We start from the raw sequence: 21,829 nt of genomic DNA on the forward strand, positions 1-21,829 counted from the left end.
TTCTTCCATTCTAGACAGGAAAGACATTCCAAAGGACAGGATTACAAAAATATTAGCTGCTTTCTGCAACGACGACAAACGCGTTGCGTTTAAATGTCTCTAAAGAATAAAAATACCACATTTTTTGCTCTATCTAAGCAGATTTTCAGTTTCAGTTTGTATTATCTCTCTTTCTCTCACTTTCTCTTTCTAGTTCGCTAGCTTCCGATGAACGCACACAATTCTTTTCCGATCAAAACAAGAAGTTTCGACGCTGATTGATTGGATTTCCTAGTTACCAACAGAAAACTGAAGGTTGGCATCGTTTTTGAAACGATCCCTGTTCCTTCCCTATCTATATAGTACAGAAAGTATGTAGGTAAAAGCCATCTAGCCGAAATAAAAACAATAAACAAAAGAATAATATACCATTTCCGTTCTCCTTGTGTCTATTGATGGCGACCTTTCGAGGAAATGGCCACCCGTAACTATGCAACACAGTCACAATAAACGCTTTTTTTTCTGGGAGTAGACCATTTGGCATATTGGTTGTTTCGCGTAATGCCGATTAACATAATTTTCCAATTTTGATTGTTTGTCTTGTCACTGTTCTTATTTTATACCAAATGACATTTCGTTAAACAAGGGCCGTTTGGCATAATATAGAGAACAGAAAATATGAGAACAGAAATGACATCATGATTACGTAAACCGAAATTTAGTTTTAAAATTGATTAAACAACCATCACAATGCCATTTTTTTCTGCTGCGCCAAACAGCCATTACGCCAAAAGACCTACTCGTTTTGTTCGAATCTCTTCTCCTCTCCATCGACAACAAAAAACAAAACTTCTGCACTAAGTTCCTAAGATCCTTACTAAAAAATAAAGAGTCCTACCCATTCTACACCTCGTTCGCTCACAATCTCGCGCTCACAAGCACTCGCATTCTTCTCTCACCCGCGGTATCCTTCGTTTGCTACTAAGTAATACATATTAGTTAGAGACACTTTCTACTAGCTTAATTCTAGAGTTTTCCTCTCGTTTCTTCCCCCTCACACTTGTTTTGACTTAAAAATCTGTGTTAATCTTCACTTATGTTACGCGGCGTGCCGCGCCCGACCGCGCCCTAACAGAGTACAGTTTACCTAACAGTAGGTTGTGTATCTAGAGGTTTTAGTGGTAGCAGGGATTTATCGCTTCTTCTCCTCCTCCTGCGGATTCTTCTTCTTCCCGAAGACGACGAAGAAGAAGAAGAAGCAGGACCAACAACGACGACGACGTCCTCCCTCGATCCGTCCTGGGCGGTCCTGGGTTATTGCGTCTTCCGCATCCGATCGTTGTCGAAATCGTCCCGCATGGCCTCGATGAATCCGTTGGAGTTGCCGTTGCTGTAGGAGTTGGCCGCCGGCTTGGGCATACCGTTCACGTAGATCCCGTTGGCCGTCACCTTGCGCTGGTGCAGCGCGTCATCGTCGAGGACGGGCTGTGGAAGAGGCGAGGGAGAGGGGGTGAGTCGTATTAATTATTACACAAGCGAAACGGTTGTAGGTGAACCATGATGATGATTAAGAGGGTGATTAGAACCGGTGCGGTGTGTGGGGTGGCGGCCGAGAACTTGACGTCGCGCGCTGGCTATCGTCACCGGTGTTGTAAGCTACTAGCTAATGAAGCTGTTTGACTTGGATCGGAATCCCTGATTGTTTACAGATCATAACTTACGGAAGAATAGGTATTGCGTGCTACGGAATGTCACCAAGATTCTATAACTTGTAATGGAAAATTACAACACCGGGGTTTGTCGTTGAGAAAGATATCTCAGAATGGAGCTTATTCAATAAATTCTAAAAGTTCGTAGGTTCCTAGGTAATCCAGCAAGGATCATCCATGGAATCCGGCGAGAATTCTTCAGCAAATTCGGAGAAGATTTTTTTACAGAATCTGGAGAGGATTTTTCACAGAATATAGGGAGGATTCGGAGGATTCATCATGAAATTTGGCGTGGATTCTTCACAGAATCCAGAGGGGATTCTCTACAATGTTTGACGAGAAGCTCCACTGAATTTGGAGAGGATTTTCCATAAAATTTGCCGATTCACTATGGAGACTATCCACACAATCCGGAGAGGATACTCCATAGAATGAGGAGAGGATTCTCCACAGAGAATTCCTTACAGAATCCGGAGAGGATTTTCAACAGATTCTAGCGAAGATTCCCTGCACATTTCAGCGCGAATAACTCATAGAATCTGGAAAAGATTCTCCTTAATATCCGGAGAGGGTTCTTCTCAGAATCAGGAGTAGATTCTCCATATAATTCGGAGAGAATTCTTAACAGAATCCTGATAGGATTTTCCACATAATCCAGAGAGGATTCTCCACAGAATCTGGAGAGAATTCTCCACAAAATCTGGAGAGAACTCTCCACAGAATCCGTAGAGGCTTCTCCACAGAATCCGAAAAGGATTCTCCACAGAATCTAGAAAGGATTTCCCTCAGAATCTAGAAAGGATTTCCCTCAGCATTCTCCAAAGAGTCCGGATTCTCAACATAATTAGGAGAGGATTCTCCACAGAATTCGGAGAGTGTTCTCCTTAAAATCCGGAGAGGATTCTCCATAAAATCCGTATTGGATTACCCACAGAAGTCAACAAGCATTCTTCACAGAATTTGGAGAGAATTCACCACGTAATCTGGCGAAGATGTTCCACAGTATCCAAAATTGATCTTCCATAGAATCCGGATGGTATTCTCCACAAATTCTAGACAGAATTCTCCAAAGAACCCGGCGAGATTTTTTTACAGAATCCGGCCAATAACATAAGAAAAATGTAATCAATCTGATTTCTCGAATTTTTGAAGGGCAAATGGAAATTTTCTCAAGAAAATTTAAAGGGACAATTGGTAAGGTCACGGTACCATAATACTACGCTGATGGGAGAGCTTCCCGTACAACCTTCCTTCTGCTTCCACAATATGACAGTCTCGTCGACTGTCTTGATATAGCAATTCAGTTGATAATCTTCGTGGCGCCAGATGGAGAGTTCTGTAACCATGATCAGTTTCACATACATTGCGGGATGTACATTTCATGACAGTTAATCTTACCGCAGCTACTAGATCTGAGGTACACATAATACCTGATTATCGGTGATGCCTTTACATCTTCCTGAGTGTGGCTAGAGTCACAAGTTCGATTGTTAGAGTGCTCTGCTGAGGGGATTCATGGCTAGGAGAACCCTTCGCCGTGAAATCCTGATTTTGTGGAGATTCCTTTGTGGACTCTGTGGACGATCCTCTTCAGATTCTGGGAAGAATCCTCCTCGGGCCCTACGACGTTCGGTATTTGTTGCAAAGCTTTTCCGGAATTAATCCAAGAGATCCTTGTGGAATTTTTCTCGTTCCTCCCAGAATGTCTTCTAGAACATTTCCCGGGATATCTTCCAGAGCTTCCCCAAGTAATTTTTCAACTTTTTTTTTCATGTTCTCCCGGTTTTCCTTACGGAATCATTCCGCGGAGTTTTTCCGGATTTTTTTCGGGTTTCTCCGAGCGATTCTCACCGGATTTCTCCAAGAGTTTTCCCCGTAATTTCTCTCGGAGGTTCACCCGGGATTTCATCAAGAACACTCCTGATCTACAGTTCTCGCAAAATATGTCCCAGATATTTTCCAGGGATTCTCTTGGACATATCTCCAGGAAATTTTCAGAAGTTCCTCCCGGAACTTTTCCAGGAGTTCTTTGTAGAATTTCATTGTGAGATCCTTCCGGATTTTTTCAAGAAGATTTTCTTTATTTTTTTCCTGGAGCACATCGCGGTTCTTTACGAATTCGTCTTGATCTTTCTCCAGAAATTCCTCACAAGACGTCTCACAGATTCCAGAATTTCATATCGATTTCTCCGGAGCGTCTCCTGGAATTGCTCTCCAAGATTTCATCCAAAGATTCCCCTGAGGTTTCTTTCAGAGATTTTCTCGGGATTTCTCCTGGAGTCCATGGTGTTTCTTTACGAATTCCATGAACTTCTCCTATTCTTTTCTTGAAAAGTTCCTCGCGAAATACCTCCCAGATATTTTCTCAGATATTTTCCCGGGATTTCTCCCACGTTTTCTTCAACATCTCCAGAATCAAGTTTCCCCGGGAATCTGCTTCGATTTTCACTAGGGGATCTCTCCAGAAAATCTGGAATTTAATGTAGAACTCCGCCCAGGATATGCAGAGATCTTTGTTTGCATTTTCTACAAGAGATATTCTCAGGATTTCTCCTGAAGTTCCTCGCGTTTCTTTACGAATTCCACGAACTTCTGCTGAAATTTCTCCAACAGTTCCTCACTAGATATACCTCTAGATATTTTCCTGAATTTCTCCTTGGCTTCTCCTAGAAATTCTCCAGGAGTTTTCGCGGGATTTCTCCATAAGTTGTTTTCGGAATTTTCAAGTTTTCTGAGATTGTTTCGAGGCTTCTCTCAGACTCCCTTGCTGGATCTGTCCCGAAATCCCTCACGGGAGTCTTCTTCGTGATTTCCCCTAAAGTTTCCTGCAGAAGTCCCTCGTGATAATTTTTCCACAGTTCCTCACGAGATATCTCCCAGAGATGTGCCAAGGATTTCTCCCAGAGTGTCTTCCGGATTTCGACCAAAATTCCTACCATAGTTGCTTCCAGCATTTCTTCAACATATTTTCCCGGGATTTATCTCGGAGTGCCGAGCGGAAATTTCCTTCCGTGATTTCTCACAGAGCTCATTCCGGGAATCATCTTTTTTTTTTGTATTACCTGTTACCAGAATTCTTTTAGAGAGGAGTTTTCCGGGATATCTACCGGAATTAGGAATGCTAAGAGGAATAAAAGTAGAAGTCCCGGAAATACTCCTGTAGGTATTTCAGAAAAAAATCGGTAGAAATTTTGAGAATTCCGAGAGAAGAACATCTCTAGAAGTTCTGGCAACAGTCCCCATAGAAAACCTGGAAGAAATTAGAGGAATACCGAGACAATAATTGCACAAGGCATTCCCAGGAAAATTTGTACATAAGCCTTAGGCAGAGTAGGAAATTCTCCGACCAGGTGGGACTGGTTTGAATAAAATTACTGTTGCTCGATTCTACGAAGAGATATAGAGATGGCGTTTCCAACAAAACTTTTCAAGTATAAGAGCAACGAGTCGGAAAGATTTACAGTTTAAAATTGCCGTATCAGATGGCGCTGATGTAATTTATATCACGGATATCCTTGTCTAAATACAAGGGTTCTCGCAAGAATTTATCTCTGAAAATATTCAGCAATTCCTCCCGATAATTCTACATGGAGATCTCCAAGAATTCCTACAAGGTTTAAACTTATAATTCCACCCGAGATTCCTGTATGGATTCATCCCATGATTTGTCCTTCTCAGGATTCTTCCTGAGATCCGTTCATATATTCTTCTTAGGACTCCTCTAGGGAATCCATTCGGGATTCCATGATTGATTTTTCATGTGATTTCTTTAGGAAAATCTCACTGTTTTTATGTCTCCTGAGATTTCGCCAAGGACTTCTCCTGCGATTGCTGGTGAGATTTATTCAGAGATTTCTCCCGGGAATTATTCATAAATTTTGCTTGAAATTCTTTCAGTTTATTCCGGCATTTTTCCCGGAGTTCCTTGTGCGATTCTTTTCGTATGTTCTTCAGGAATTTCTGGCAATGATTCTTTCAGGATTTTATCCTCTGGAAATCCGTTAGGGATTTCTCCTGAGATTCTTTGATTGATTCCTTCCGCGATTACTTCAGAAAGAATCCTCCCAGGATTCTTCGAAGATATTTTCTGGCATTCCATCAGGAATTTTTCCTGAGATTCCTTCAATGATTCCTCCCGGGATTCCTTTTTTCGATTTCTCTTGTGATTCCTTCAGAAATTCCTCCTCGGATCCTTTTGGGGTCTTTCACGGATTATTCTTCAATTTTCATCAGCAATTTCTCCAGAATTCTTCCTGGATTTTCACTCGAGATACCTTCAGGGATTTCTTCCGGGGATTCGATTAGGGATTTCTTTGAATACTTTTGTGCATTCTTCCTAGAATTTTCCCGGATTCTTTCGTCGATTTTTCACTGGATTCCTTTAGAAATTTCTTCCGGATTTTCCTTAAGGAATCTTCCCTGGATTCTTTCAGTTTTTTTTTCACGGGATTCTGTTTAAAATTCTTTCCTTGAGGAATTTATCCTTGAATCCCTTTGAGGATTCTGACAAGGATTCCTGCAGGATTTTTTTTTCTGGAAATCCTTTAGGGGTTCCTCCCGGGATTCCTTCGTTGATTTATCCTGTGATTCCTTAAGATTTTTCCCCGGATTTTTTCGGGGTCTTTCACGGATTATTCTTGAGTTTCATCAGAAATACCCCCAGCATTCTTCCTGGGTATCCTCCTGAGATTCTTTCAGATTTTTTTTCGGAAATTCCTTTAGGGATTTCTCCGACGATTAATCCCTTCATAGATATTGCGGAGACTCATTGAATAATACTTTTGTGGATTCTTCCTGGAACTTTCTGGGATTATTTCATCGATTTCTCACTGGATCCCTTCAGAAATTTCTCCTGGGTTTCCCTCGAGGATTTCTTCAAGGAAAACTATCAGGTAATCTTCCCTAGATTACTTCAGAGATTCCCGCGGAATTTCTTCATTGATTTCTCCTGAAACACTTCAAAGGTTTTTTTTGCTGGCATTTTTTTCTGAGTTTCCTTCAACAATTCCCTCGGGAATCTTTCTGGGATTCTTTCCGGGATTCGTTCATTAATTCTTCCCGGATGTTCCTCAGGGATTGCTCCTGGGATTTCGTCAGGAATTCCTCCAGGATTCTGTCAAGGATTCCTCCAAGAATTCTAGAGAAACTCCTCGCGGGATTCCTTCATTGATTCCTCCCGGGATTCCTTTAGAGATTCCTGCAGGGAATTCGTTCATGGAAATTTTTCGCATTCCATCAAGGACTACCTCTGGCATTCTTTCAATGAATCCTCCCTGGTTTACTACCGGCACTCTTTCAAGGTTTATTCCCGGTATTGCAGCAGGGATTCCTTCAGATTTTTTTTCTGGATTTCTTTAGATATTTTTCCTTGACTGTCTTTCTGGGATTTCTTCATTGATTTTGCCCTCGTTTTCTTCAGAGATTCCACCTGAGATTCGCTCAGAAATTGTTTTATGGATTCTTCCTGGTTGTTCCCGTTGTGGTTATGAACTGCGAACCCCTGGTCGATTTCTTGTAGCAAATCACAACACCGTTATGTTGGTGGTAATGTAGCTTTAGCTGTAAATTTTATTTTTAATTAGTTTAGGTTTTAGGTTAATTGCATGTTTGTACTCACAGAAAATCGTTTGCATGGGTAATTTATCGCACAATTCTAACCGTACTACCGTTAACACGAGGAGTATCTGTATATATAGTTTAAGTTAGGTTAAGTTCAAACAATTTAGACTCTAACTTACAATTTGTGTAACGTTTTGTGTAGGTTATCGGGAATAACAATCTATGAATTTTTATAGCTGTAGATACTAGGCACAAATAGCTGTAAGTTCAAACTAGATTAAGTTTTAGCAATAATTTAATTAGAGTTCAATTGAGTTTTCACCTTACACAAGTGTTCTTCACTGTACTTTGGCCAACAATAACGATGACGAGGCTGGCCATCACATTGCTCTATTAATTGTCATCACCCACCACTACAGATTCCCTGACATAAGTTTGACGGTTCGCTCCGGCCGTCATCGGAGCGTGACCAGAAGTGTTGCCAGTATCAACATCCTCACCCCCGTAACACTGGCCACCAGGTCCAGTTTTACCAACCTCATCAACCTCTAATACTGCCAACCTAGCCACCGGTCTACGAACAAGCCCCCTCGCAGTTTGGACAATAGCTTGCCGTACTCTCCCATCAGCCCCTTGAATGGTTTCGACAACACGGCCTCTTGTCCACTCGTTTCTTTTTCCTTCACCGACCACCAGGACCAGTTGTCCTTCCGCCACTGCCTTTGCTTCGCCACACCACTTCGGTCGTCTTGTCAGCGTTGGCAAATACTCTTTAAGCCACCTCCTCCAAAACATGTCGAGCTGGTGCTGAACTTGGTGCCAAGATGAGCGGAGAGCTACCGCTGGATCCGTTGCTTCGACAGCAGGTTGTTTAACGCCGTTCGAATTGCCCAGCAAAAAATGATTTGGAGTGAGAGCTTCGCTTTCCTCCGACGTTAGCGGCAGGTATGTGAGAGGACGGCTGTTCACGATAGCTTCGGCTTCCGCCATAAACGTTTCCAACGCCTCGTCATTCAGTTTACGGTTGTTGTTGTACGCCGCTTCAACGGCTGTTTTGATGGAGCGGACCATCCGCTCCCATGCTCCGCCCATATGCGGAGTGCCAGGTGGAATGAATACCCACTTGGTAGCGGTGCCCGTGAATGTTACGGCCAACTGCTCAACTTGATCCCGAAGAAGTCTGGCGGCGCCTAGAAAATTGGTTCCGTTGTCCGAATATATCTCGGCTGGTGCTCCTCTGCGACAAATGAACCGTCGAATGCATTTGATGCACGAATCCGTGGTTAGATTGTGAGCTACTTCAACGTGTACCGCCCGTATGGTCAAACATGTGAACACGGCTATCCAGCGTTTTGCGTTGCTTCTCCCGATCTTCACCGTTAACGGCCCAAAGAAATCCAGGCCTGTGTAGGTAAACGGTCTCATAAACGACGCCATTCTTGCTAGTGGCAGAGGTGCCATACGGGGAATCTCCGGTGTGCTTTTGTAGACTCTACACCATTGACAAGCTTTAGCTGCGCCTTTAACCGCCAACCTGAGTCTTGGGATGTAGTAAGCTTGGCGAACCTCATTCACTACAGTCTCAGCGTTACTGTGTAAAAATCTACGATGGTAGCCATCCAATAGTAGTTCAGTAAATTTGTGTTTCCGCGGGAGGATCATCGGAAATTTTGTTTGCATATTGACATTTGGGGCTGCTCCGATTCTGCCATCAACGCGAAGGATGCCATGCTCATCCAAAACTGGACATAGTTGATAGAGGGCACTAGATTTTCCCAGAGATTCTTGTTCGGTCCTAGGCTTCGATCGGTTGCGTACAAGGACAACCATTTCGTCCGGAAAAGATTGCCACTGTGTCTCACGGATAAGCAGACATTCAGCTCGTACCAGTTCTTCCGAAGATAACGGGCCAACGAATCCCTCCTGTCGTGTGACTTTCCGCTTGAGGTTCCCAATGAAACGTAAAACGTAAGCAACAGCTCGAGTAGCTCGGGTAAGCTGAGAGAAGCGCTCAAGTTCTACCAAACGTACAGGAATACTCGTAGCCTTATGCGCATAGCAGGGGCGTAGCTCTTCTTCTGTAGAGGGCGTCGACGTTTTCTGCACTGGCCATTCGTCTTCCGATAATTGAAGAAAACCGGGACCTCTGAACCATACGCTGTTGGCCGTTAGGTTGGGCCCGTTTCCCCACTTCGTTGCAAGATCTGCTGGGTTCTGTTTGGTTGGAACCCACCGCCAGTTTCCAACATCGGTGATGGTCAGCAATTCTCCGATCCTGCACGCGACGAATTGTTTATATCGTCGATGGTCAGCTCGCAGCCAGGAGAGGACGGTTGCTGAGTCACTCCAAAAGACTTTCTTTGAAATGCGTAGAGTATGGTTTTCTTCCACGAACTGCGACAGTCGAGCGCCCAGTACTGCAGCCTGTAACTCCAATCGAGGAATGGATTGGGTCCTCAAGGGAGCCACCTTCGTTTTCGCTGCAATGAGCGCACATTCTGGTAGTCCTTCAGCGTTCGATGTTCGAAAATACGCTACTGCGCTGTACGCACTCTCACTGGCATCCACAAAAACGTGAAGTTGAAGATCCCGATATCTCTCCTTGGTAGCAGCAATGAAATAGCAGCGAGGAATTTTCAGGTTTCGAACATCTTTGAACAGGTGGGTCCAACTTTTCCACCTTTGATGCAGATCGTTGTTCACTTTTTCGTCCCATTGTATCCCTTCTCTCCAGACTTCTTGAAGAAGAATCTTCCCGTGCACCACAAAGAGGCTTAGCAGACCCAAAGGATCAAAGAGTGACATCAGACACTTCAGCATTTGTCTTTTAGTAGGATGTTGGTCGCTCTGCAACAGCTCAGTAATATCTTCCTTCATCTCGGTTGAGAAGCTGAATGAGTCTTCCTGTGTCAACCACAGGAGCCCGAGTACACGGTCGAAGTTGCTTTGCTTGTCCGTCGCGAATTTCTTGTCTTCTCCGGGTTTAACTTCACCTAAAGCGTTCAGAACTTCGCTGCTATTGGATAACCAGTTCCTCAGCTCGAACCCTCCATGCGCGTGGATGAAACGCATTTCCTGGGATACTTTTATTGCCTCCTCTGTGGACTCATAACTTTCAAGAGAGTCGTCCACATAGTGATTGTCGACAATTCCTTCGACTGCTCGAGGGTACGTCTCTTGAAACTCCTTGGCATTCTTGTTTTTAATATATTGGGCTGATGCCGGGGAGCAGGTCGAACCGAACGTAGCAACATCCATTAGGTACACTTCAGGTGTTTCGGACGAATCGCAGCGCCAAAGAAACCTCTGCGAGTGGCGATCTTCCTTGCGTATAAGGATTTGGTGAAACATCTCCTTTATATCAGAGCAGACTCCCACATGAAATTGACGAAACCGTACTAGAACGCCAGGAAGGGACGTAAGTTGGTCGGGACCTTTCAGTAACACTGAGTTGAGCGAGATCCCGTTCACGGCTGCTCTAGCATCCCAGATCATGCGAATCTTGCCTGGCTTCCGAGGGTTCACTACTGCTCCTAGCGGCAAGTACCATACGCGTCGAATGTCAGCGCTTGCTAGCTCCTCCTCAGTGGCGCGATGTGCATATCCTTTGGCCTGATAATCCTCCAGCTGTGTCTGTAACGCTTGCTTGAGATCCGGGTTCCGCATCATACGTTTTTCCAGGCACTCCAGTCGTCGACGAGCCATACCATAGCTATCAGGAAGTTCAACATGGTCAAACTTCCATAATAAGCCCGTCTCAAAGTGATTGCCGACCCGCACTGTAGTATCCTGCAGTATTCGCAGAGCGCGTTCTTCTGCTGCTGATACGAGAGGAGCTACGGTCGGTACACTGATGTCTTCCGTAGAGAAGAAATCCTTGACGAGGTTGTGTAGTGACTGGTCCGATGCACATCCACAGGCATGGTAGTTTACTGATAATTGTTGTCCGTCGCTCGCTTTACCGCCATAGATACACCATCCTAGTCTGGTTTTGGCAGCGATGGGTTCGCGTTTGTATCCTTCGCGCACTTTTAATGGAACCATCAAATCTAGATTGTTGACTCCAATCAGTAGCTTTGGAGTCGCCTTGGAATAGCTCTTAACAGGAAGACCTTTAAGATGTGCAAACTGCTCGGAGAGATGGTCGTATGGCAGCGATTGTGTGGGCAACGACAACTCCTTTACGGTTTGAACTTCCTCGAGTGAGTATCTTTTCCCATCAGTTGATGAAACGGTAAGCGACAGTTGCTTGGACCCCTTCTCTGTGCGTGATACGTTCGCTGTCCATAGTAAACATAACGGCATCGTTACACCTTCGACGCCCAACTCTTTGACCAGGCTGTCTTCAACTAGCGTCAAAGATGATCCATCGTCGAGGAACGCAAAAGTATCCACTGATCCTTTGGGCCCGTGCAGGGTCACTGGTAGTATTCTGAAGAGTAGCGATTGTTGCCCCTGCCGATGCGTATGGTTTTCTGCGGTATTCACTAACGGTTGAATCTGCGTGTCTGTACTGTTCCGCGGCGAATGTAGAAGCGGATGATGCCGGTATTCGCAACCGTTCGTCCCGCAGTTGCTGGTTTTTCTACAGCTTCTTCTAGCATGCGAACTCAAGCAGTTTCGGCACAACCCGTTTGACTGAACACACTTCCAGCGGCCGTCCACGGAAAGTGATTGGAAGGCCCGACAATCCTGGATTCGATGCCCGACGTTCTTGCAGGCTGGACAATGCTTTGCACCCTCACGACTGGATTCGGAGCTGAAAATCGGGTCACTACGGTGGGTGTTGACACTTCCTCTCGAGTTCGAACTGTTCTTCCCGAATGCTGGAGACCTTCCACTACTGCTGGCGTACACTGTCACTTTGCTCACTGCTTTCACTACACTGGACATGAAGAGGCCGAACGTTTTCAGATTAACCTCCGAAAATCCCTGGAGATATGAGCCCCATTCCATTTGAAGATGTGGTGGGAGTTTTGTGACGAGTTCCGCGAGAAGAGATGGATTTGACAGATGGGCGGTTTGTCCTGCGACTTCAAGGTGATCGCAGAGACTTTGTATAGACATCCCAAAATCAATAATCGTTTGAAATTTCTCCACTTTTGGTGGTGGTGTCGAGCGAACTTTGTCCAAGAGGGCTGAAATCAGCAGCTCTGGACGGCCATAAAGCATATGGAGAGTTTCCATAATGTGAGGTACCGATTCAGGTAGAAGTAGTCTACTTTGAACGGCCTCGTACGCCGCGCCCTTCAGGCTTCGCTGGAGGCGGCACAGATTTTCGGCACTGGAGTACCCACAAGCTAACGTAGTGTTCATAAAACAGCTTATGAACACTGGCCAATCGGCTGGGTTGCCAGAAAAGGGAGGTAAGTCACGAGGCATGACTTGCCTGGCAGCTAACTGCGAGGGGGAGGGGGCAAAAGTGGCTAAATTTGTGTTGAGGAATGGTGATTGCGCGGGCGACAAAGCAATGCTACCAAATTGCCTCATTAGATGTTGAATGTTATTATCATTACTGGTTGGTTGCATATTCACTGGAGGACAAATATCTGGCTCACCTGGTGGCTGAGGGAATAATACTTCTCTGACCAAAGATGCAGGCTGGGCGGCCGGCGCGGACGGTGGCACGAGGGACGATGCAGGTGTAGATGCGATCGCCGGCGAAGTTGCCGACACAGGTCCAAGGGCTGGCGCAGGAGCAGATGCGTGTGCCGTTTGAAGCATCGATGGAACCACCGGATACGTTGGTAGGTGGTACGGTGCCGAGACTGATGGAAGTATCGGCGCAGCTTGGAACACCGGCGGGGGTATGGGTGCACTGAGAATCGACGCCAAATTCCCCTGGTGATGGCTAAATTGTTGAGACGGAGCGGCAGGATGAGAAATCATCGACATCGGCGGTGCCCGCACTACCGCGGGAGGTGGTGGAGCCGATACGGATCCTGGAAAAATTTGCGAAAACGTTTGCTTTTCGGGAGAGTTCTCTGGGATGGAGGCCAACTGATACGGGGCGGCCGCGGCACCGGATGGCATCGAGCTCAGTACTGAAGGGAACAACCCCGTCACAGTGGATTTGTGCGCAGATGCAAGCGAGTACACCGGCGCCATGGACGGACCGTCTGTTGTTTTGGACACCACTGTTGGCAGTGACGATGCTGGTAGCACCAGTGTCGCAGGAGCAAACGAGGGGTAGCCAGGGGTCGATTGGGCCAAAGGTGCTGTCCCTGTGAGCTTATTGAAAACGGAACGTTTGGCTGAATCTTCGCCCTGATTCGGATTCGTTTTAGTATATTCTAGAGCGGGTTTGGTGGCTGCAGCTGGTGGAGCGAATCGCTGCTTGGGCAACGAAGGATGTTTGAGGGGACTCTGTTGATTATCGCCCACTGGAAACTGCACTTCATCCGGAATGTGTTTGCCATCGATGTGTGCGTTCGCCACGGGATGGCTGGAATGGGCTGGCGGCAATGGAGAATCGGTGTCCTTTGAGGTAGGCACGTTGACGTCATCCTTCTGCTCTGCGCATTTGTTTACCCAATTCGCTACCTTATCGAGGCTGGTTTGCTTGCTGACTCGGCTACGTTTGCTCCGAATACTCTCGTTTTCGCCCTCCAGTTGAGATTCTAGCAGCTTGTATTTCTCCTCGATAAACTTCTCTTTCATTGCTTGGAGCTCCTCCAGCTTCTCAAGCTGCAGATTCACTCTCGCTGATTTAACCGAGCTATTGGAGATTCGGGAGCGACGAGAATGAGACACGCTACTGCCCAGATCGTCTACCTGACATTTTGGACAGGACCACGATCGATCGTTGATCGAGTCGGTGACGCCTGCGCATGCGAAGTGCCACCACGTCTGACAAGTGTCGCACTGCACCATTGAATCTTCGCCGTTCCGGCGGTCGCACCGTACGCAATCTGACCGGTTTTCGTCGAGCGTGTGTGCGGGATTCAATGTTAGCTCGCTGTGCATGTCCGGGAGGGATTTTTGTGGATTCGATTCCATATCGACGAGTTTATAGAAACTGCTGTCGATTTTCTCTAAAGTTTGTTCCCGTTGTGGTTATGAACTGCGAACCCCTGGTCGATTTCTTGTAGCAAATCACAACACCGTTATGTTGGTGGTAATGTAGCTTTAGCTGTAAATTTTATTTTTAATTAGTTTAGGTTTTAGGTTAATTGCATGTTTGTACTCACAGAAAATCGTTTGCATGGGTAATTTATCGCACAATTCTAACCGTACTACCGTTAACACGAGGAGTATCTGTATATATAGTTTAAGTTAGGTTAAGTTCAAACAATTTAGACTCTAACTTACAATTTGTGTAACGTTTTGTGTAGGTTATCGGGAATAACAATCTATGAATTTTTATAGCTGTAGATACTAGGCACAAATAGCTGTAAGTTCAAACTAGATTAAGTTTTAGCAATAATTTAATTAGAGTTCAATTGAGTTTTCACCTTACACAAGTGTTCTTCACTGTACTTTGGCCAACAATAACGATGACGAGGCTGGCCATCACATTGCTCTATTAATTGTCATCACCCACCACTACAGATTCCCTGACATAAGTTTGACGGTTCGCTCCGGCCGTCATCGGAGCGTGACCAGAAGTGTTGCCAGTATCAACACTGGTTCATTAGTGAAATTTCTTCCGGGACTCCTTCTGTGATTACTTCACTGATTGTCCTTTGGAGTTCTGTTGGGGATTTCTCCTGGATCCTTTCAGGGATTCCTTCAGATGTTTCTCCCGTGATTCCTTCATTGATTCTTTTTGGGTTTCCTTCCTTATGAATTTATCTCGGTATTTCTTCGAGATTGCTCCCAAGATTCTTTAAATGATTTTTTCAAGGATCTTTTCAGAGTTTCCTTTGGGGATATCTTCAGATTTTTTACAGGGAATCCTTCTGAGATGTACGGAGATTCTTCCCGCGATACATACACTAGTTCCTTTTAGGATTCCTCCAGAAATTCATTCGATGATTTTCTTCAGGCATTGCTCCTGGGGTTTCATCTCGTATTCCTCGAAGATTGTTTAAGACATCTCTTCCTGGATTCTTCCAAAGATTCTTCAAGGAAATTCAAAGAGACTCTTTTCTGATTCATTCAGTGTTAACACCAACAATATTAAGGGATTTCTGGCGCGATTTTTTCGAGAAATTCTTCAGAGTTATTCCTGGGGTGTCTCCCGGAATTCTTTCAGGGAATTTCTTCCAGGCATCATTCCGGAATTTCTTCAAGTATTCCTCCTAGGGTTCTTTTATTGAGTTCTACCGGGATTTCTTCATTGATTTTTCCACGGGCTTCCTTGAGGAATTTTTCTCGACATGCTTTCAGGTTTTTTTTTCGGAATTCCTCTACTCATTTTTTCCGGGATCCTATCATTGACTGGATAATTCTTTCAGGAAATTCTTCCGAAGATTTATTCTCGAATATTCCAGTAATTTTTCCAGCGATTCCTTAATTCCCATAAGGGATCTCTCCCAGGACTCATTCAGGGATTTCTCCCGAGATTCTTTCAGGAAAGCTTTCCGAGATGATTTCTCCAAGAATCTTTTCGAGATTCTTTCCTTAACTCCTCCTGGGGCTAATTCAAGAATTCCTCCGGAAGACTCTCAGGGACACTTCTTCATATCTTTCAGGGATTACTCCAGGATTATTTCATGACTTGCTCACGTGATTGTTCCAGCGATTTCTGACGAAATTCCTCGTGGATTGCGATATTCCTTATAGGATTTTTCCTGAAACTCGATTTCTCAAGATAAGTTCACGCGGTTCCTGTAAGGATTACTCCATGTGAGGAGCAAGGATATTTTTCGATAGTGTAATATTGTTGAATGGTATGTACATCCTTGGAAGTGCATCACACTGCTCAGTGGAGAGCTAGGTATCAACTGGTAGGTAAATGGAAATAAATTGTAAATATGTTATACCTAGATTGAATAAAGGAGAGGCACTGAGCTGGTAGCGATATCAGTCAGTGCCTGGGTTTGGAGAACAAAGCCTCGCCTGTGTTTTTTATTTCCAACAGGTTATGGGCCCAGGGACGCCCTGGTGGTGGTTCGGGAAGCGAGGAGACCGAGATGCGGTATCCAAGATACGATGAGGAGGCCAATACCCGATGAGGTGTCAAGATGCGATGAGGCCTGGTGCCAATATTCGTTGAGACACCAAGATGCGGTGAGGGGACCAACACTCGGTGAGGATTGATAGCCGTGCTGGAACCTGCGCTGGAACCAAGAGGCAGAAGGTGCTGGCTGATCGATGGACGCTGGAGCTGGATGGCAGAAGGTACTTGAGGCGGAAGACGCTTCGAGCCAGGAGGAGCTTGGTAGCCTCTTAGTAGCAGACGTAGCTTGGAGCCAGGGCCTGGTAGCAGAGTCTGCTTGGAGCCAGGAGGAGTCTGGTAGCTCGGTTGCTAAGGAGGAGCTCGGTAGGCTGGAGGAGTACGTGGCCAGGTGAAGCTCGGGACGCGTCGGATCTGAGAGTGTGTGATGAGGAGGAGTGTTGAATGGTAGGTACATCCTTGGAAGTGCATCACACTGCTCAGTGGAGAGCTAGGTATCAACTGGTAGGTAAATGGAAATAAATTGTAAATATGTTATACCTAGATTGAATAAAGGAGAGGCACTGAGCTGGTAGCGATATCAGTCAGTGCCTGGGTTTGGAGAACAAAGCCTCGCCTGTGTTTTTTTTTCCAACAAATATGCTACAAGGGCAGTAAGGGAATGTAAAAAAAAGTTAGAAAAAGGCATCGTCATTTGTGGCTAGATCGACCTAAATCGAACCCTGACACTCTCACCATGGTCTTACTGAATAGAAAAAAGGTAAAATTAGATCGAATGAGAGTAGAAGCGAAAGAGAACTCAGAGAAAATTTTTAGATAGACATTTTTGTAATAAGCTGCAATGTAATCTTACAGTCCTTTTTCCTTCAGAATAGTTATCATCTCTTGCGCTCGTTTAGAGTTTAGATGAGTGAGAGGAGATTTTTTTGGAACTACACCAAAGACTGCAATTTTTTTCGTGTGATCATGTTTAGTCTATTAGAACTTTACTATTGATAGCAAATTTCTTATTTTTTCATTATTTTTTCTCTAAGGTATGCTTAGAGTTCCTTATTTTCCTTTTTAGAGTGAGAGCATGAAACTCCAGGGAATAATTTCCGCGAATTCCAAACAAAAGCAGATGAAATTCCGAGAGGAATCCCGGAACGAGCTTTAGCTACCCTGCTACAAATTTATTAACCCGTGTTTTTGCCTGAAATCAGTCAGAAGCCGTCGACATCCTGGATGGTCATCAAACAATCTCCATCAAACTGTGAAAGACGAACACGTTCATCTGTTTTTGCGTCCCAAACTGTTCAACTGTGACCACCGCACGGCCATAAATTATGAACAATCTAATTTTATAGGACCCTCAACTGCTACCGCAAAACCCGTCATTCTTGGGGCTATGGTTTATCTACTTTTTACCACCACTCATCAAAACAGTGTAAACTTCATGAAGTGTGTACACCGGAGTACCCGCTGACTGGCGGCGATCGTTAATCTTCCCTGTAATGACGCCAGTAAATCCACTTGTACTCGACCTCGGCTTTACCAACCGCTGGTTGGTTGGGTGTCGTGTGGCAGGGTACTTCACCGCATAGAAAACAAAAAAAAATCCAGTTCTTGTCCGTCCGATGATGATGGGCGTACAGGAAAGTATACATAAATCAACCGAAGAAGACGCCATCGTATCACCTTTGGTCAGCGCTTTTTTTTTGTGGGTTTGATACCATATCGAATCCCAAAATAGTCAGAATCATTCCGAGAACAACACCGTGGGTAATTATCCACGCAGATTCAAAGTTGTTTCACCGGGACGCGTGTGTGACGCGGTGCGGCGCGGCGCGGTGCCGGATAATTGAACCGAAAATTGCCGATGATGGTCGTGGGGGACTTCATGCCGCGGATAAATAGCCATCAATTGCGTTCGTCGGAGGATGATGAGGTTGATTGAACAAGTTATTCGCCTGCATCACCAGCAGTTCTGTACTTCCCGCTTGGCTCTATGGACAATGAGTGTACAGATTCTACTTGTTCGATTGACGTCAATCGCCGACAATTTGTAAACAAAATTAAAGTTCGATTATCCATTTACCACTTGAGGGAACGAGCTTGGTGTGTTCTAAGGCCCAATATTGACATTGGTCACAGGTTGTTCGTCAGATTACAGGCAGCGTGATCGAAAGTTTCCGGTAAAGTAGGTACTGGGATTTCCCAAGACTTCAAAATTTCAAAATAGATCCCAAAATTTGCGAAAACCTTTCAGTTCTTTGGTTTTTGATATCCCAGAAAGTTTGAACATGTAATTAGCACCTATGAATAATTAGGCTCGGTCTCATGGCGTTTAATAGATGATCATTCGGGATAATGCAATGATGAACAATGACACAGAGCCATCGAAAACTTACCATGCACGCTCCCTGGTTATTGTTGGCCAGGTCGCCGTTGGACAGCTTGTCGTTCTGGTACAGATGGTGACCGTTGGGCATCGAGCCGTTGTGCGTGTGACTTGTGCCGTTGACCAGCGCATCGTACTGTTTGCTGTTGGCTTCGGCAGCAGCAGCCCGTCGCGCCTTCCGCTTGCTGTACGCCTGCTTGTAGAAGTCCGAGAACAGGAACAGGAACATGACGCCGTGCAGTCCGATCCACACCATGAAACCTTTCGGGTAGTCGCAGTCGGTGAACAGCAGCTGGAACTGGTGCGTGAAGATTGCCACAAATTGCAGCTGCGAGTAGCGCGGAGGAGATGGAAAAGGAGGAAGTGGTTAGTGCAAATGCGCGAACCTAATTAATTGCAAATTAATTGATCGGTAGGGCACACCACCTCACGCGGACGTGAGGTGGTTGGCCTTGGAGGGCTATCGCCCTCACTGTTGTCTCGCGATCAAATTTTCTAAGCAGTACTAGCCTAACAATTAAAATGTACTGTTAGGTTGTCGTAGTTCCTTACAAATAATTCCTGGGAAACCTACCATCTGGAAAGCGGTGAGGTACTTCTTCCACCAGATGTACTTCTGGTACTTTGGTCCTAGGGCAGCTACCATGTAGTAGAAATACATAACAATATGTACAAACGAGTTCAGCATGGCGAAGAATGTGCTGTGACCACCTGAAAAGAAACGCAAACAAATCCATCAGAAATAAAATTCAACGAGATGAAGAAATCTGTTTGGCCACCAGCTACCAGCAGCAGCTATAGCTAGGCCAGGCAGGTATCGAGAAGCTTCGCGGACTCGGACCGACATCGAACCAACTGCAATTTAATGAATTCGATTGAATTTTGACACACGCAGACCTTCGTTCGCAGCAGACAATGACGCAGTACTCGAAAAAAATAATTATTCACATTAATTAGTGCGCGATGGGTGCATCCACTTTTTTTTCGCCGGCAGACGATCAACCGACCACTTCTAGACTAAAGCCGATTTGTGATGTTATTTTTTCCGTTTCGTGAAATATTTCAAAACAAACCAAATTGGCCACTTATGTTGATTTAGCCGGTTTGAATAGCAACCACCACTAGGTACCTCTACCTATTGTTTTCGCATCGATTTCGGGCCGCGTAAATGACGACGACGACAAGCATCGACTCGACTTACCTACCAGTTTAACCCCTCGTTGCAAATCATCTTTGAGATGAGTGAGATTACGTGAAGCTTGCTGCAGTAGGTTAGGTTGGATCAAGATGCATTCCTCCATGTTTAAGCATTTTAAGCACGAAACTCAGCTGCTTATTCAACGCTGTGTTCAAATAGACGGGAGGCCTTCGGCAGTAATTAACTGCGTTAATCTTTTGGTCGTAGGTAATTGGGCTGATCACAGCTTAGGTAGAGTATGGAGAAGAGCACAATCTATATACAGTAGACTGGGTTAACAAGGTCGATTTTTTAGGAGAAATCCTTTTCATTGATTGATCTCGGCTAGAAGTGCTAACTGTCACCGCTACATCTGGTCTTGTTGATAGCATTTGATACGACAGGCATCCAATTAGTTCCTTATACGGGTATTTCGTCACTTCCTGATTTTCTCGAAGTCCAAATTGAGATTTTTGTTCCATTGGAGCTGACGTTGGCCGACAATGTTCCATTATAAAGCGTTTACCATCAATGTATTTCGGCTGCCTGACATTCAATCGTCCCTGTTTGACATCTTGTTCAACTTTTATCCCAAGAAACTGCTTAATTTCTGCCATATCGCTCATTTAGATTTTTTCCGAAAGTTGTGCTTTGATTGTATGTCTTCTTCGATATTGTTTGGCATCAGCAAAATGTCTTGCACGTACATACATACGTACATATACAATAACATCTCCATTTCGTTTCCACTTACAAAACAGCAATCATAATTTGAACGCTTGAATCCCAATCTCAGCACAAATGAAAATAATGCTCCATTCCAGCTTCGTGGCCTCTGCTTGAGTCCATGAAGCAATTTCTGTAGGCGGCATACCAAATTTCGATCTCCATCTTCGAATCCTTCTGGCTGGTTCATAGGGTATGTGTGCCATCAGTAATCTCACGCTCCCATATTCATCCTATTCGAAAACATGCGGTTAAGGCACCGATTGATTCCGTTCTTTTTGTTTTCATGGGTGCTCACTTCTAACAAAAAATACAAAAATAAGAAACAAAACAAACAGCGCTTTAATCCTTCGTTTTTCGTAGGATGAAAATGGGAGCCACATGCTTAATAAGGGAACCAATACCCTATAAATTTTTCCCTTCAAGTTTCCATTCAGAAACGCTGTTTTCACGTCCATTTGGTATGATGTACTTTCAATGGTTCGTAATACTCAGCATGATTCGGAACGTCGTAATCACTGGAGCATAGGTTTCGGTGTAATCGTAATTCATCCTCTGGGAGTATCCTTTGGCAACGATTTGCTTTCCTCGATTTTCTTACCTTCAGGCCTGGGTTCTAGCTTCCGCGTTCTGTTGGCGTTTTGTTTTTCTTCAAACTCTGCAGTTCACTTTCGAATCTTGTTTTCCATCGGTTCCAATCTTCTCTTTTCTTCAATTCGGCTATACTACTAGGAATATCTTCTACAAATGCTTTCGCCTTCAAGGCATAGGCCGTTGACGTTTCCACACTGCTATATAACATCACAACTTCCAAATGGTTGACGAGCTTGTTTTCAACTCAGACACTTTTCGCATGGTTTTTGTTTGATTCCTGCCGATAACGTCGCTTTCGTACTCATCATTTCATGCTTCACCCAGGTGACCATATCTTCGATGCCAGAGAGCTCAAGTTCTACTTCCTTGGTCAGCAAGGCTTCTCCTGACTTGTACCAGGTGACATTCAGTTTATAAAGTATTCCACATTTCCGACCAGTTGCCGACAGTTTGATAATCCTTCTCGATTTCAACTATTCCACCGGCAACTGTAATGGCCATACCTTTCTCTTCCAGACGACTGATGAAGAACAAATTCAGGTGTAATCCAGGAACGTTCGACAATTGAGAATATCTTCCTTCCATCTACTTCTCCACAGGTCCGAATAGTTCCAGCGTACGATTAGCGATTGGCCACTTTTTGC

General features: G+C 44.8%; 2 protein-coding genes across 5 annotated transcripts in view; both read right to left on the reverse strand.

Moving 5' to 3' along the window:
• Window positions 1–245: 245 nt before the first annotated feature.
• The window catches only part of LOC115264094 (elongation of very long chain fatty acids protein AAEL008004), a 103,108-nt gene continuing 81,524 nt past the window's right edge, over window positions 246–21,829 (reverse strand). Inside the window, exons 6-8 of the mRNA XM_029867416.2 lie at window positions 19,263–19,399; window positions 18,699–19,016; window positions 246–1,464 (exon numbers count right to left, since the gene is read on the reverse strand). Coding sequence (XP_029723276.1) covers window positions 1,294–1,464; window positions 18,699–19,016; window positions 19,263–19,399 — 626 coding nt within the window. The 3' untranslated portion in view covers window positions 246–1,293. The remainder of the gene's footprint in view (window positions 1,465–18,698; window positions 19,017–19,262; window positions 19,400–21,829) is intronic.
• LOC134285752 (uncharacterized) lies at window positions 1,471–18,690 on the reverse strand. Of its 4 annotated transcripts, XR_009996593.1 has the most exons (7): window positions 14,702–18,690; window positions 14,559–14,638; window positions 14,438–14,504; window positions 7,570–14,379; window positions 7,427–7,506; window positions 7,306–7,372; window positions 1,471–7,247 (listed from the first exon to the last, which is right to left on the reverse strand). XR_009996593.1 is itself a non-coding variant. In XM_062847165.1 (4 exons), exon 4 carries the CDS (start codon window positions 14,244–14,246, stop codon window positions 7,641–7,643), a length of 6,606 nt encoding a protein of 2,201 aa, XP_062703149.1. In that variant the 5' UTR covers window positions 14,247–14,379; window positions 14,438–14,504; window positions 14,559–14,638; window positions 14,702–18,690; the 3' UTR covers window positions 7,526–7,640. The 4 variants fall into 4 exon arrangements, 1 of the variants encoding a protein (XP_062703149.1); XR_009996592.1 differs by lacking the exon at window positions 1,471–7,247 and having other exon boundaries at window positions 7,299–7,372; XR_009996591.1 differs by lacking the exon at window positions 1,471–7,247 and having other exon boundaries at window positions 7,258–7,506.

Source organism: Aedes albopictus, chromosome 1 (genome assembly GCF_035046485.1).
Source record: "Aedes albopictus strain Foshan chromosome 1, AalbF5, whole genome shotgun sequence".
In the NCBI taxonomy this organism is placed as follows: Eukaryota; Metazoa; Arthropoda; class Insecta; order Diptera; family Culicidae; genus Aedes; species Aedes albopictus.